Source organism: Suillus discolor (genome assembly GCF_016758755.1).
Source record: "Suillus discolor strain FC423 chromosome Unknown F5147scaffold_25, whole genome shotgun sequence".
NCBI classification, from domain to species: domain Eukaryota; kingdom Fungi; phylum Basidiomycota; class Agaricomycetes; order Boletales; family Suillaceae; genus Suillus; species Suillus discolor.
The window spans coordinates 252,122-266,026 of NW_024541272.1; the positions used below are offsets into that span (position 1 = coordinate 252,122).

At 47.7% G+C, this 13,905-nt stretch overlaps 5 protein-coding genes across 5 annotated transcripts; all 5 read right to left on the bottom strand.

Moving 5' to 3' along the window:
* Window positions 1–521: 521 nt before the first annotated feature.
* On the bottom strand, window positions 522–3,594 carry F5147DRAFT_753271 (FAD-linked oxidase-like protein; the record flags this gene model as incomplete). Its single annotated transcript, XM_041440243.1, has 15 exons — window positions 522–875; window positions 926–1,056; window positions 1,115–1,219; window positions 1,272–1,369; window positions 1,461–1,752; window positions 1,813–1,926; window positions 2,000–2,123; window positions 2,184–2,233; window positions 2,284–2,341; window positions 2,395–2,414; window positions 2,464–2,535; window positions 2,599–2,659; window positions 2,725–2,858; window positions 2,910–3,208; window positions 3,563–3,594. 15 exons carry the CDS (start codon window positions 3,592–3,594, stop codon window positions 783–785), a joined length of 1,683 nt encoding a protein of 560 aa, XP_041293211.1. The 3' UTR covers window positions 522–782.
* Window positions 3,595–4,141: 547 nt separating this feature from the next.
* On the bottom strand, window positions 4,142–5,089 carry F5147DRAFT_836833 (uncharacterized protein). The gene is made up of 4 exons (XM_041444025.1): window positions 4,981–5,089; window positions 4,879–4,924; window positions 4,559–4,828; window positions 4,142–4,505 (listed from the first exon to the last, which is right to left on the bottom strand). The coding sequence occupies exons 1-4, from the start codon at window positions 5,008–5,010 to the stop codon at window positions 4,489–4,491; spliced, it is 363 nt and encodes a 120-aa protein (XP_041293212.1). The 5' UTR covers window positions 5,011–5,089; the 3' UTR covers window positions 4,142–4,488.
* Window positions 5,090–7,507: 2,418 nt separating this feature from the next.
* F5147DRAFT_693571 (uncharacterized protein) lies at window positions 7,508–8,359 on the bottom strand (the record flags this gene model as incomplete). The annotated part of the gene is made up of 5 exons (XM_041437252.1): window positions 7,508–7,707; window positions 7,764–7,846; window positions 7,895–8,067; window positions 8,116–8,148; window positions 8,213–8,359. Coding segments are annotated over 5 exons (633 nt in total), but the record flags the coding sequence as incomplete, so codon positions are not given.
* Window positions 8,360–8,381: 22 nt separating this feature from the next.
* F5147DRAFT_693573 (Hydantoinase B/oxoprolinase) lies at window positions 8,382–11,056 on the bottom strand. Its single transcript, XM_041437253.1, has 10 exons — window positions 10,720–11,056; window positions 10,655–10,658; window positions 10,569–10,625; window positions 10,245–10,491; window positions 9,911–10,065; window positions 9,660–9,849; window positions 9,463–9,601; window positions 9,348–9,417; window positions 9,061–9,297; window positions 8,382–9,009 (listed from the first exon to the last, which is right to left on the bottom strand). The coding sequence occupies exons 1-10, from the start codon at window positions 10,941–10,943 to the stop codon at window positions 8,686–8,688; spliced, it is 1,647 nt and encodes a 548-aa protein (XP_041293214.1). The 5' UTR covers window positions 10,944–11,056; the 3' UTR covers window positions 8,382–8,685.
* Window positions 11,057–11,250: 194 nt separating this feature from the next.
* On the bottom strand, window positions 11,251–12,688 carry F5147DRAFT_773305 (PLP-dependent transferase; the record flags this gene model as incomplete). Its single annotated transcript, XM_041441448.1, has 5 exons — window positions 11,251–11,412; window positions 11,465–11,657; window positions 11,708–11,880; window positions 11,932–12,278; window positions 12,337–12,688. 5 exons carry the CDS (start codon window positions 12,686–12,688, stop codon window positions 11,251–11,253), a joined length of 1,227 nt encoding a protein of 408 aa, XP_041293215.1.
* Between the last annotated feature and the right edge of the window lie 1,217 nt (window positions 12,689–13,905).

The following is a 13,905-nucleotide window of genomic DNA, read 5'->3' on the forward strand; positions in this document are numbered from 1 at the left end:
GAACGGAATTTCTTCACTCTCGAGACGCTCTCGGTCTGTGGGGAAGCGGTGCACCGAGGGGTGGGGGTCATGCGGGTGTAGTGCTATTCTGGTTGTTTTCTTGTTTTTCTGTAGTCTGATCGATCGCTACAAGTCATTTACGTAAATATTACACATGAGTTTTATTTATGGCTCGTCTGGCACAACCAATAAGAGTCCTGACAAGCGGATCAAGAGACATCGGAGTGGGCTTTGGACGGTGACCGGCAATGGCTGAGCGCTGAGGTTTTCATTCTACCGCGTGAAGACTTTAGCCTGGGAAGGAGTCCATTGCATTTGCAGCAGCAGAGCGGAATCAACTATCGACTCAAGAGTCAAGGGCATGTCTCAATAATATCGGAGCAAGATACATTCAACTTGTTGGCAATCAAACACTGCTTCGCAAAATACAAAATACCCGTTAGAATCGCTCAATGCTTAAACTTAAGGGCCCTGCTCACACATCGGGGTTATCAATCCTATCACCCGAGAGATCACCATATGGGCTGGAAGGTAATATGCATAACATATTTGCAAAATAATTTACAATTAAGTATATCTTTAGCACGATGTCCACCAAAAGTACCAATTCGAGATGACCACGGGAACAACGGCCTTGTGTGCAAATATAAAACAGGGCCGTTGAATAATAGTCAAACTGTTTGATTAATAAATACTCGGTCGTCCTTCTAAAGAACAGGATGTCATCGAGAGGATACAACCTTCGAAAGCGAAACAAAAACACGAGCACCTGGCTCTGAGACTTAAGGTTTGTTGCTGTCCGGCTTCGTATTCGAAATAGCGTGACCTTCTGTCGACACATTTGTGTCGGATGGCGGCGAAACATCAGGGTACAACTGTAAGATACAATCGTATCAAACATCGAGTTCGCAGAGGAACTGCTTACCTTCCCTGGATTAAACAAATTATGGGGATCTAGCGTCTGTTTGATCGTTCTCATGAGGGCTACTGTGCCTTCCCCAAGTTCAGTCAAGAGGTAGTTCCGTTTACCTGCACCAACGCCGTGTTCCCCAGTGCCTAGAGCGTGAACCAGATTATGAGCACTAACATTTGATTAACTGAATACAACACTCACATGTTCCTTCGAGTTGGATGGCTTTGCGATTAATCCTACTAACTGCTTCTCGTACAAGGGCCAGCTCCGCGTCGTCCGCATAGAGAACGAGAGCATGAAAGTTACCTTCATAGCACAGCATGAGTAAATACGTACACAAGTGTGGCAAAGAACGCACCATCGCCAACATGGCCAGCGATCGGTGCAACTAGACCAAGTTCCTCAAAGTCTTGCTTCGCAGCAGAGATAAGATCGGGTAGGCGTGACACTGGGACGCTAGACAAATACAGTTAATGAAACACGGGTGAGCAAATTGTCATAGGGCGCCGCCCGATCGACGATCCCAGGAATGTCATCAACCACTTACCATACGTCAGTCATCCATCCTTGACATCCCGGACGATATGCAAGGCACGCGAAAAGCGCATTTCTCCGGTCCTGCCAGATATCCTCGCTTTCCTGCTCGTTTGAAGCAAGTTGGTAGTCGGTCGCACCGTGTTTCGTAATCACGCTTTCCACGTAGCGTGACGTTTCCTGAATCACATTATCGGAGCCTTGGAACTTGAAAAAGAGTGTAACTTTCTCTGGCCACTTTCTCGCAGACGTCCCATATTGGTTTAGCGCCTTGATCGTAAGTTCATCGATGATCTCGACACATTCTGTGGGGAACAGATATGACCCGCTCGGCATTTAGCACCTCTGAAGGGCTTCTGACTTACGTAGTGCTGCGCCGTGGTTCAAGATGTCACACACTGCATTGGTTGCATGCCGAATATCAGAGAATTGCGCGACGGCAACGGTGCTCGGCAGAACGGGGGCTAGACGTAATGTAGCTGTAGCAGAATGACAAGCCACGAAGGAACATGAGTAAGTGTAACTAAATACACACGGACACACTTCGCCTACCTTCTGTGATAATTCCGAGGGTGCCTTCCGCACCTATGAACAACTTGGTGAGATCAAAACCCGCCGATGACTTGCGCGCGCGCTGTCGCGTCTTGATCACTTCGCCCGACGGAAGTACCACTGTCTTAAAAAACTCCTTCATAAGCCAAATGATATTTTTAGCATAATCGAAAAGCTCACTCACGATGTTAAGAATCCATTCGCCTCTTGCTGTTCCATATCTGACCGCATTGGCTTGGAAAAGTTTGTAAGATTTCTTTGGATTTCGCGAGGTTCTGACTCACTTCCAGAGCACCCAGTTGAGATCATGCCACCTATCGTGGCACCGCGACCAGGATCAAGCTAGCAGGTCCTTATGAATGCGGAAAAATGGTTTCATTTTACTTGATAAATACCGGAAAAAACAACGGAATGCCTGAGAATACGTCGGTCAGTTTTGTATTACCGGCTACACAACGACATACCCTTTTCCTTCAGCGTTTCATTTAGATCATTCCAGGTGACCCCAGCTTGGCAAACCACATCTGCATCCGACTCTGTGACCAAACATATCACATTAGCATCAACGGAGATTTAAAACCGCGTAGGATCACGCCCACCATTGATTGCTATGATCTTGTCAAGAGCAGATAGATCTACGCATATTGATCCAGAGGGTGGCTATAAAATGCAGTATGATTCAGTCAGAAAGAGGAATGATGACACTAAGGAATGTATTTTCGTACAGCAGACAAGTTCCCTTCCAAGCTAGTCCCTCCTGAGTATGGCACAATTGGAACTAGATACTTGTTAGATATTTTTACTACCTTGACAACATCTTCAGTGCTTCGAACGTGTACAACAATAGTGTGGGGTGATCCTGTGAAATTTCATGGTTTAGAGTTCGAGGAAAACTGAGGAGAAAACTGACCAACAAATTGAGAGTATGCAGACTGTGCGTAAGCATACAGTTCACTGGGGTCGGTAGATACAATAGAGGATTCTGGGAATTCCGCCTGCAAGTCTTCGAGGACCTTGGAAAAATCATTGGGTATCGGCTCAGAACCAGTCTGGAGAGCAGTAGGAACAGCCTCGACGATAGCGTTCGCTGTCGGGTTTGGAGAGCCAGTATCTCGAGAGCGTGCCAGGGCAAAGAGTGAAGCTCCACCAGCGATTACAGCAACTGCAACTGCAGATCCAAAGGACTTGGCGGTTACAGTTGTAGTAGTACTGTATAATCGGCGGGAAGGGGTCTTAATTGGTCGCGAGAAATGATGAGTATTGACACATCTTGGGCTTGCGGGGGAAAAGAATCGCAAGGAAGCCTTCCTCGCGCCAGCGGAAAGACCGAGAAAGACGAATCGTGTGACTGCAAAGGTCATAACTAGCACATGAGTCTGATACAAGGGGAGATGTGGAGAAAGCTTCGTATCCTCTTGTGCCGCATCAGCGGGACTTTAAGTGATTGATGGAGCGGCGGGTTGCCCATCGAAAAGAGACATGTTCGGTTTCACTTGACATTAATGACGGCATCACCTCACCGGCGTTAACGAGTACATCCAATTACCAATTTAGAAATCTCACTATAGTTGGTGCACGTCCACCGTTTCAGTCATGATCGCGTCTGAGACTCAGATTTCGCAGTTGCTAGTCATCCGGGTCAATCAGTGGCGCAAAAAGGAACGTGTCGCAGTGATAATTCATCCTAAATTGTCATGGTCGTCTTCCACTTATCCTAATGCCTCCGGGACTCCTCTCGACCAACATGTAGGCGTGTTGAGCTTGACTTGAGCCGACGGACTACATTAGCGGTATTTCCTAGATGAGTTCCTAACCTCTGCTATTAACCGCCCTGGTCACCACTCGGTAAAATCAACGCTTATGATCCAAGTCGGTTGAAAATGATCATATGCTTCGATGGCAGCGATGGAGTTATCAGATAATGTCCTGCTCAGCAACTGTAAGGAGCTGACACTCCAAAGACTCACTTGCCTAGTGAGGCTTATGCAGTTTGGGATTTCATCGTATCCTTTGTAACCACCCGGCGTTGATTCTCGACGGTAACGGCTTTCAACTTGATCACTGTTTGTGTGCTTACTTTCTATCAGTATCGGTGTCAGTCAGAGAACTACTGACAGCACTTTAGTTCATGCTGAGAACGTACTTCTGAACACATTTTGTAGCGATGCCCCTGGCCATCTATGCAACCACCATGACATTGTATTAGGGACGTATAACGTCCATCGCATCGCTGTGCACCACGCCACCACCGATCCAGCCAAACCGAAAGTGATGGTATTGAAATATACAGTTCTTTTCTGTGAGAAAAGTTACGATATCGTACGAAATGAATAGGACGTTGTCCACCGCGCGCGCGTCCACCATGTCATAAAATCCGCCGATTGCTTCATCATACAATGTTTCATACAATTTCATCTCAACTGACATGCCATACATGCCATCAGCCCGTCAAGAAACCGAGATTCACTGAGCCCAATATCTTCATTTGCTTAGACTCCAGGTGTTGCTGAATACGAATATATCAGCGGGACTGTGACAACCGCACCAGATATCACATACGCAGGCGGTGTTGTAAAACAATTTCAATAATTGTGTCGATCAACTCTGCCTTCTTCTGAAAGTATTTGGGCGACCCTGGTATCCGGTGAGAAAAGCCCGCTTCATATGTGCGAATGGCAGAGCTCAGAGCTTCCCTGACGGCAGCTGCATTGGGAGATGCCATGTACTGCTGAAGAGCAACACGAAAAGGGTAAACAGACTCCTGCCGCACAGGCGTAGAGTGTTGCTGGTCCAAAAGATAGAAAGTGGTTTCAGAGATAATAACAACAGCTTATGATCAGTAATCAGTAGATTGATTGCGATGTGGCATAGAATCTCACCAGAACCAAGCTGCATAATCTTCTCCAATGTTGACGACCCAGAGGGCTAGTGAACCTTTGGGATGAGAATCATGTAAACCAGCTATGATCAATGGGACATGCCGAAGATCCGAGTCGTAACGTGGACCACATCTCATCTTCTTCGGGACGGTAATGCTGATGAATTGTGATCAAATGGCAGAAATGGTTAAGGATGAATCTACTTGCATACTGTGATTATCAAGATATCAGTGCTCGAGCTCGATGGAGGATCAACACACTCACCGGCTGTCAAGGGATCAGCAATGTCTTCGGTCAGCGAGGCTCGAGCTTGACACAGGATCAACACACTCACGCCCTGTCAAGGGATCAGTGACGTCTTCGGTCAGCAAGGCTCGAGCTCGATACAGGATTAACACACTCACGTTCTGTCAAGGGATCAGCGACGTCTTCGGTCAGCGAGGCTGGAGCTCGACACAGGATCAACACACTCACATACTGTCAAGGGATCAGCGATGTCTAGCGAGGCTCGAGCTCGACACAGGATCAACTCACCAACTGTCAAGGGATCAGCGACGTCTTCGGTCAGCGAGGCTCGAGCTCAACACAGGACCAACACACTCACGTTCTGTCGAGGGATCAGCGATGTCTTCGGTCAGCGAGGCTCGAGCTCAACACAGGATCAACACACTCACGCCCTGTCAAGGGATCAGCGATGTCTTCGGTCAGCGAGGCTCGAGCTCAACACAGGATCAACATACTCACCCACTGTCAAGGGATCAGCGACGTCTTTGTTAAGCGAGGCTCGAGCTCGACACAGGATCAACACACTCACATTCTGTCAAGGGATCAGCGACATCTTCGGTCAGCGAGGCTCAAGACATATGATCAACACACTCACATCCTGTCAAGGGATCAGCGACGTCTTCGGTCAGCGAGGCTCGAGCTCAACACGGGATCAACACACTCACGTTCTGTCAAGGGATCAACGACGTCTTTGGTCAGCGAGGCTTGAGCTCGACACAGGATCAACACACTCACGTTCTGTCAAGGGATCAGCGACGTCTTCAGTCAGTGAGGCTCGAGATCAACACACTCACAAACTGTCAAGGGATCAGCGACGCCTTCGGTCAGCGAGGCTCGAGCTCGACACAGGATCAACACACTCACGTTCTGTCAAGGGATCAGCGACATCTTTGTTAAGCGAGGCTCGAGCTCGACACAGGATCAACACACTCACGTTCTGTCAAGGGATCAGCGACATCTTCGGTCAGCGAGGCTGGAGCTCGACACAGGATCAACACACTCACCAACTGTCAAGGGATCAGCGACATCTTCGGTCAGCGAGGCTCGAGCTCGATACAGGATCAACACACTCACGTTCTGTCAAGGGATCAGCGATGTCTTTGGTCAGCGAGGCTCGAGCTCGACACAGGATCAACACACTCACGCCCTGTCAAGGGATCAGCAATGTCTTTGGTCAGCGAGGCAGCCAGGCTCGAGCTCGACGCAGGATCAACACACTCACAATCTGTCAAGGGATCAGCAACGTCTTCGGTCAGCGAGGCTCGAGCTCGATACAGGATCAACACACTCACGTTCTGTCAAGGGATCAGCGACGTCTTTGGTCAGCGAGGCTCGAGCTCAACACAGGATCAACACACTCACAAACTGTCAAGGGATCAGCGACGCCTTCGGTCAGCGAGGCTCGAGCTCGACACAGGATCAACACACTCACGTTCTGTCAAGGGATCAGCGACATCTTCGGTCAGCGAGGCTCAAGCTCGACACAGGATCAACACACTCACACCCTGTCAAGGGATCAGCGACGTCTTCGGTCAGCAAGGCTCGAGCTCAACACAGGATCAACACACTCACAAACTGTCAAGGTATCAGCGACGTCTTCGGTCAGCGAGGCTCGAGCTCGACACAGGATCAACACACTCACATACTGTCAAGGGATCAGCAATGTCTTTGGTCAGCGAGGCTCGAGACATAAGATCAACACACTCACGTCCTGTCAAGGGATCAGCGACGTCTTCGGTCAGCGAGGCTCGAGCTCGACATAGGATCAACACACTCACAAACTGTCAAGCATCAGCGATGTCTTCGGTCAGCAAGGCTCAAGCTTGACACAGGATCAACACACTCACATCCTGTCAAGGTATCAGCAAAGCGTTATGTCAGCATGCTGGCAGAGATGATTTTAGTAATACCTAGTAGAAGTAAGCGTCAAATATAAATCAGGAGCTTTGAAAAATTCGTACATTCTCACTGAAGTATATGGAAACCATAGACCCAAGTCGTCTACAATATGATGGTCAGATGTCCTAGATATGCGGGACGAGATTGTCTTGGAGAAGTCAAGATGCCGTGCAAGTGTTCTCAATACATAGTTAGTTACTTCTCGCCACAGATCAGTGAGGTTTGAGGAGTTACTTTTTGACTGCATATTCCATGCACAGCTCCAAGCTGCTCCGCTGAGTTGAGACAAGTATCTGTTTGAGCGTATCATCATCCAGAGTTTCGGCCGTCCGCTTGATAAGTATCCTGCAGTCTGCATTGTCCTTGTCCATATCTAAATATCGGAAAGGAGATACAAGCCTGTGAATTGATTATCAACAGCTCGAGAATCAGTTGACTTACCAGGCAGGCATATGTGACATCTCGGAGGTTGTTTGCCATCGCAATTGTACAAAAGCTTTAGTTGTGGCCCATTGGCGAATGCTTCTTCAGCATGCCGCGAAGCCAGCGCTTGAGCATCTTTTCTCGATACTCCCTTACTTGTCAGCTCTGCAAATTCATCGTCGTACAGAGCGTCGAATTTAGTGAACAACACTATTACTGCAACTGAGGATCATGAATGAGTCGATGCTAGTACACAAACGGCAGATGCGAATGCTTACTGGTTCCAGTGTCGCACTGGGAGAAAAACTTGACTTCCGCTTGCGTGAAAGACCTACCATCCTCATCCATCGGAATGCAGTACCTATGCAAAAGATCTGAGATAGCGCACGCCAAAAAATTGACCAATTACCATATGACATGGATTCGATCACTCAAACGTCTCGCCTTAGAACGGCTTGCGATAAAAGCCTTCACCTTGTCGAATTCAAACTGTCCTCCTGCCTCAAATCCGCGTGAATCATGAAAGACAAATCCCAGGTTGCTTCGAAACACCATTTCATGCTCGATGTTGTGCACCCCGCGCTGAAAACTGGTCAAGTGATGTCACCAACAACAAAGAACACACCCTACCTCTCTGGATGCCATTAACACGGCGGGATCCATCTGATTTCCAAAGTCCATCGGTCAATCAGTGCTACTAGTAGTATGCTGGTATCATGGACCGCACCTTTTTACCGGCGCTGTCATATATTTCTGGGTTCTCGCGTGTATTACAAACCCTCTGCAGGATGGTGGTTTTTCCTGCATTCGCTCTTCCGATGATGAGGATTCGGAAGCGCTTGATTATCTGTCTTATCCTTGAAGCATCCATGATGGAGGAAGATAGTTAACAGTGTGTGAACTCTTTGAGCGCCCGAAACACTGAGTTATTATTATGTTGTTACGTTACGCGCTGTTCTTGTCAACATTTGGACTTCGGAAGGGTAGTGGAGCACTCATCACTCCTGAAGCTGTTAAGACGCGATGCCCTGCAGCCTGCAAGCTGTGCTGGGCCTATTGTAATTTGTAGCGACAAAGTACTAGTCGAACTTGATGCACTACTGCAGCGCCACACAAGACTGGAATGGCGCTGCGCCTTCAAATCATTACCTACATGCCCGACTCGGAAAAACACACTGAAGACTCGTCGCGAAATGGCCCCTAGAATCCAGCTTGGGCAGCAGCTCTCTCTGCCAAACTTCCTCTTGCTTCCCAGGGATGCTTGTGTTCGTCAGTAGTTTCGAACTGGCCTTCGTCGGGCATACCCCAACCTCCGCCACCGGGTGTCTCAATCAATAGGCGATCTCCTTTTCCCATGAACACCGTCGCTTTCCCTCCTATATTTATGCAGCGTGGTCCCATATCTTCCTCAGAGGTTTCCTCGGGTATATCACTGTCTTCGGCGCGGCGCTGCTTGATCCAAGTGTTGCGTCCCATCATGGCGGGCTCGCCACCTGCCATGCCGTATGGTGCACGTGTACGTCTCTGCCGTATATGTAAGTTTCACCGGAGGAAGGAAACACCAAAATAATATACCTCGCTTAGGATAGACACTTGCATCCCTTGCATAACCTCAAACTCTCGGATTACACCATCGCCGCCATTCCATTCACCTTTCCCTCCAGAGCCCGGTCTAAGACCGAAGCGGTGTACGAGAATGGGATAACGGCGTTCAAGAATTTCGACATCGCCAATGCGGGTGTTTGTGATATGAGTATGTACACCGGATGTGCCATGCCATCCTGGGCCGCTTCCTGATCCACCCGCGATGGTCTAAAGAACGCACGTCAATGTACATCGCCAAATATAATGAAACGTCAGACCTCATAATAACCCCATCCAGCAATGGCTATGCCATCCTTATCTTTACCGCCCGTACCAAAGGTCAAATTGCTGTGAAACATTCAGAACAAACCTATTTGAAAAGGAACAACGAACTTGGTGCACCCTTGACTAGCAGCACACGCATGAAAAGCCTTAAGGACTACATCTACAATGCGCTGCGAGGTCAATACATTTCCACCACACACAGCAGCGGTCCTGGATGGGGAAAGAAGGCATTTTTTGGGAATCTTGACTGCAGTAATTCATGTCAATACGATCGCTGGACTTTTGGTTTGTAACAAAGAACGTACTCTCGATGGGGACAAGACAGCCAGCGTTGAGCGGTATGTCAACATTCAGCATTGCACGCATGCAATAGATCACGGCGGAGTGTACCACTGAAATCGGGGCATTCAGGTTTCCCCTAACTTCGCATCCTGTACCCTCGAAATCTAGAACAGCAGATCCTTCTTCCTCGTTGATCTCTACTTTCAGCTGGATCTTTAAGCAATGTCATGATTCTCAGCGCCATGATTTGATGCGAATGGCAATCGGAACTCACTGGAGTTCCATCATCCAGATAGTCCACGGCACTGAGAAAATTAGTTCCCGAATTTTTGACGACGTCGCGTAGCAGACTTCGAACCGAGTTCTCGGCATTCTTCCTAATATGATACATGTATTCTTGAACAGTTTCGAGACTGTAGTCATCGACGACTGCAACCAAACATGATAGTCAGTGCACATAGGCAGGTAAATGGTCGATATGACACACTCGCTGTGATCAATTGAACTCCCTTGTGGTTTGCCGCAATTTGCTTCGAAATATGAGTGAGCAATGAATCTCTGGAAGGAGCACTTTTTGAGTGACCTACCGCCTTGATGTCACTTTCAACAGTCCTTGATGTTCCTGCAACCCGAACTCCCCGGATATTGTGCTGGTTTTTCGACCATATACTCGTACAACCCCTTCTTGTCAAACATGCCGTCGTTTACGATCTTCAGGCTCACGATTTCCGCACCCTCTTCGAATATATTCACAGACGTAGGCGGCATAGACCCAGGCAGTATGCCGCCGATATCAGCATGGTGTCCTCGGGAGGCAGTGAAGAATATGATCTCGTTGGTCCCTTTGTCGAAAGACTGGAGTGATGATAGTGATGTCCGGTAAATGGCTGCCTCTTGGTGAATATGTGTGCAACTGTGAAGGAAAGCTGCACGTACGATCCCCCAGCATGAGGAGAGTTGGTCATTAGCACATCACCATCTTTCAACTCCTTTCCATGAGTTTCATTTGGTACTTCACAGCGCTGGGATCAGATTAAGCCTGTGCTCCAAAGACGCTCACTGGCAACTGCTTTAAAGACTCACAAGCTCATAGATCCAAGATGAATCGGGATGAATGGCGCATTTGCGACCAAATCGCCGTCAGGAGCGAAGAGTGCACAGGAGAAGTCCAAGCGTTCCTTTATGTTAGTACTGATAGAGGTCTGTTGCAAAGACCTGCCCATTGCCTCTGCGACGCTCATAAAACGATTCGCGAAGAGTGTGAGCAGAATAGGGTCAGGACCGCTAGATGGTTTAGTGATAGCCATGATTGACTCGGGTGAATAATGCGAGACTTTGGAGGCTTGAAGGCTTAATCTCAGGCTGTTTCATGCAGCACTCTGGGGCGAATGATAATGAATCATGTGCATGATCACAAGACGATCGAAGTTCCGAACAAGCAAGCGCCGCGGACGAAGACTCCGTGCTGAGATAAGCAACATACGATATACAGCTTACGAGTGCGTTGACCCTCGAGATTACATGGGCACCTTTGATGCACTGTACTAGAAAAATACATCTCCAGAATATTCCCAGATAGTTACATATATGTTGACATAACTCTTACATTATCGCTCAAGCCAAAACTTCCCTCAAAACGTCCACGATCTTCTCCACTTCCTCGACGGTGTTATAGTGGACAAGTGAGATGCGGACGACTCCATCATTCACGTCTAGTTTTGGCCGTAGATTGTCAATGAGAGAATACGCGTAAAAGTGGCCGTATCGAATTCCGATCTGTGCAACATGCATAATTGAATACAATAAGGTCATTGAAAGTCGGACTTACCCCTCCCTTTTTGTCAAACGCTCCTACGATATCCTTGCTCTTGATCGCGTTCTGTCCGACGACAACAAAGCTGACAGTAGGAACTCTTGAGAGATTAATCTCGCTTGTTCCCCACAATGCGTACACCTCTGTCAACTTGTCTTGCAGTCCGTCAAAAAGCCGAGTAAAGGGGCCAGAAGGTTTTGCTCGTGGTCTGCGATTGCGTTGAAAGATGCTACAAGATCATCTTCTGGCGTTAACGACTTGAGATATGGCACGATTGCCGTTGCACCATATACTAGCTCGTAGCCTGGACCACCTGGTTGCAACTTATATGGCTTGTCGTCCACCTTCAGGAAATTATGTGCGAGGGACGTAAGAGATGTCTGCATAGCCGCCGGCCGCACGTAAACAGCAGCATTATGAGCCCCGTACACCTACAAAACAGTGTCAGATGCGAAATCGAAGAGAGTCGCGGGTATCGAAACCTTGTACAAAGAAAACACGCAGTAATCAACATCCCACTGTCGTACGTCCATTTTTCTATGTGGTGCATGTGCAACACAATCTACACACACTTCAACCTTTCTTGCGCCCTGTTCTTTTGCACGCTGGCGAAGTGCCTTCACCGCTTCTTCTACAGGAACCAACGATCCCAAGATATTGGAACATGCGGTAATGGCGGCCAGCCTGGTCCGCGAAGAAACCAGTTGCAACAGTTCTTTGACTTTGTATGCAACTGAGTAAGGGTTTTCCGCAGATACTGGCGTAGGTTGCCAGTATTTGACTACGGCATTGCGCCGCTCAGCCAGACGCTTCCAAGGACCGTTGTTTGCTAAGACGAGCGTTGAGTTGTTTTTTACAAACGAATACAGGAAAATAATGTCAGAAACCTTCATGTTCATAGGTAATGATAAATTCATCTCCGGGTTGAATATCATTTTCGAGCGCTCTAGCGATGTTCTCCAACATCATCGTCGAACTCGGTCCAAACACGATCTCGTCGATGGAAGCAGCATTGAACAACTCTGCAATGGCAAAAGGGCCCTCGTCCACGCGCTTGGTACTCAGCACGCTGACAAAATAGTCAGCTCCCAACTGTACGTTGGTGTTGGTCAGATAATCTACAATGCGATCGATCACTCCTTGAGCGGTCTGTGATCCTCCTGCATTATCGGCGTAGATATACCCTGATTCCAGGGACGGAAAGCAAGCGCGAACTTCGTCGATGTCGAGGGAAGCCATCTGGTCACTATTGCCAAGGAAGTGTAGTCCAAGAGAAAAGGATGACTGTTGTGAGACTGTGAGTATCGTTCAATGATAGTAACTCCATTATGTATTTATGTCCAATAAAACATCGCAGGTTCAACCTGATCGTGAGGCGTGGGGTACACATGAGCATTGATCTTAGTCGAACAAGTGTGGGCGGTCCGACGTCTGTGCAGTTGGAGGTGAACTACTCATGTGTGAGAAATTAAATCAGTCACCTGATGGAGTTTGAAAACCTAAATCTCCAGGTGCCGGCCCGTCAATTCTTAGCTGTCTGCCATTTCGCTGCACCGTTGACGACACATGACTCCGACTTCATCTCAAGTGTATGTCTTCAGTCTGACTCTCTCACGTTTTTCTCAATATGACCAGGTACCTTTCAGTAAGTAAATACATTGATTTTGAAGTGTTCTAAGAGATTTTTATCACCCAGTACCTGCTTTATTGATGGTCACGACAATCTTCATTTGAAGATTTGAAGTTGTGCTTCATTATTCTAAAGTGTACTGAAGCTCAGCCAAAATTTTGGTGAATAATTCCAGAATTCCTGCTTTTGTTGCAGATCCACGTCTTCTTTCTGGTTACTGCTCGTCCCAGCGCTTCTCATAATTTTTTTAGTCATCTCAAAGTTTGCCTTGCCATCCGACATATCCGTCCGCCCTCCCTCATCTTTTCGTACATCTCTGCACCCTCTTTGAATCTTCTTGCAGTGAAGTAAGGTTGGTCAAACTACCAGCTTCTTTGGATACAACGGCTGGCTGCAATTGCCGCGCCAAGTCATGGTGCGTGGCTTCCTTTCTGTTTGCTTTGCTCTCCGAAGAAATATGGGTCAGTCATTGGTATTGGTATGTACATACCTTTGCTTGTTTCATCGCTAATATCCTTATTTGCAGACTTTCAAACAACTCATTTGTTGTTCGTGTGTTGGCATTCGCACTAATTTGTGGTCCATTAGGACAGCACCTCTGAACGACCTCTGAATGCACTCACTGACCGTTTTCAGAGCGCACCATGATTCTCACAAAGGAATCTGTCTTAGCACTGCAGGTCCATAATGTTGGCCCAGTAAATATCTCCTTTTACACCCTGTTAGTTTCCTGTATCACGGAAAAATTGAAATAATCATTGCATGAGATCACATACAGGGTCCTGAGAATTTTTTAGACTGGTACATGCAAATTTAGCACCACAAC

Bases quoted from the DNA above. Each gene is read 5' to 3' on its own strand.
- F5147DRAFT_836833 (XM_041444025.1), bottom strand. From the start codon at position 5,010: ATGTGGTCCACGTTACGACTCGGATCTTCG. The intron at 4,925-4,980 runs GCATGTCCCATT...AAGGTTCACTAG, and splicing joins CGTTACGACTCGGATCTTCG to CCCTCTGGGTCGTCAACATT. The intron at 4,829-4,878 runs GTGAGATTCTAT...ACTGATCATAAG, and splicing joins GATTATGCAGCTTGGTTCTG to CTGTTGTTATTATCTCTGAA.
- F5147DRAFT_693573 (XM_041437253.1), bottom strand. From the start codon at position 10,943: ATGGCTATCACTAAACCATCTAGCGGTCCTGACCCTATTCTGCTCACA. The intron at 9,850-9,910 runs GTGAGTTCCGAT...CATTGCTTAAAG, and splicing joins ATCTGGATGATGGAACTCCA to ATCCAGCTGAAAGTAGAGAT. The intron at 9,602-9,659 runs GTACGTTCTTTG...GAATTACTGCAG, and splicing joins CTGTCTTGTCCCCATCGAGA to TCAAGATTCCCAAAAAATGC.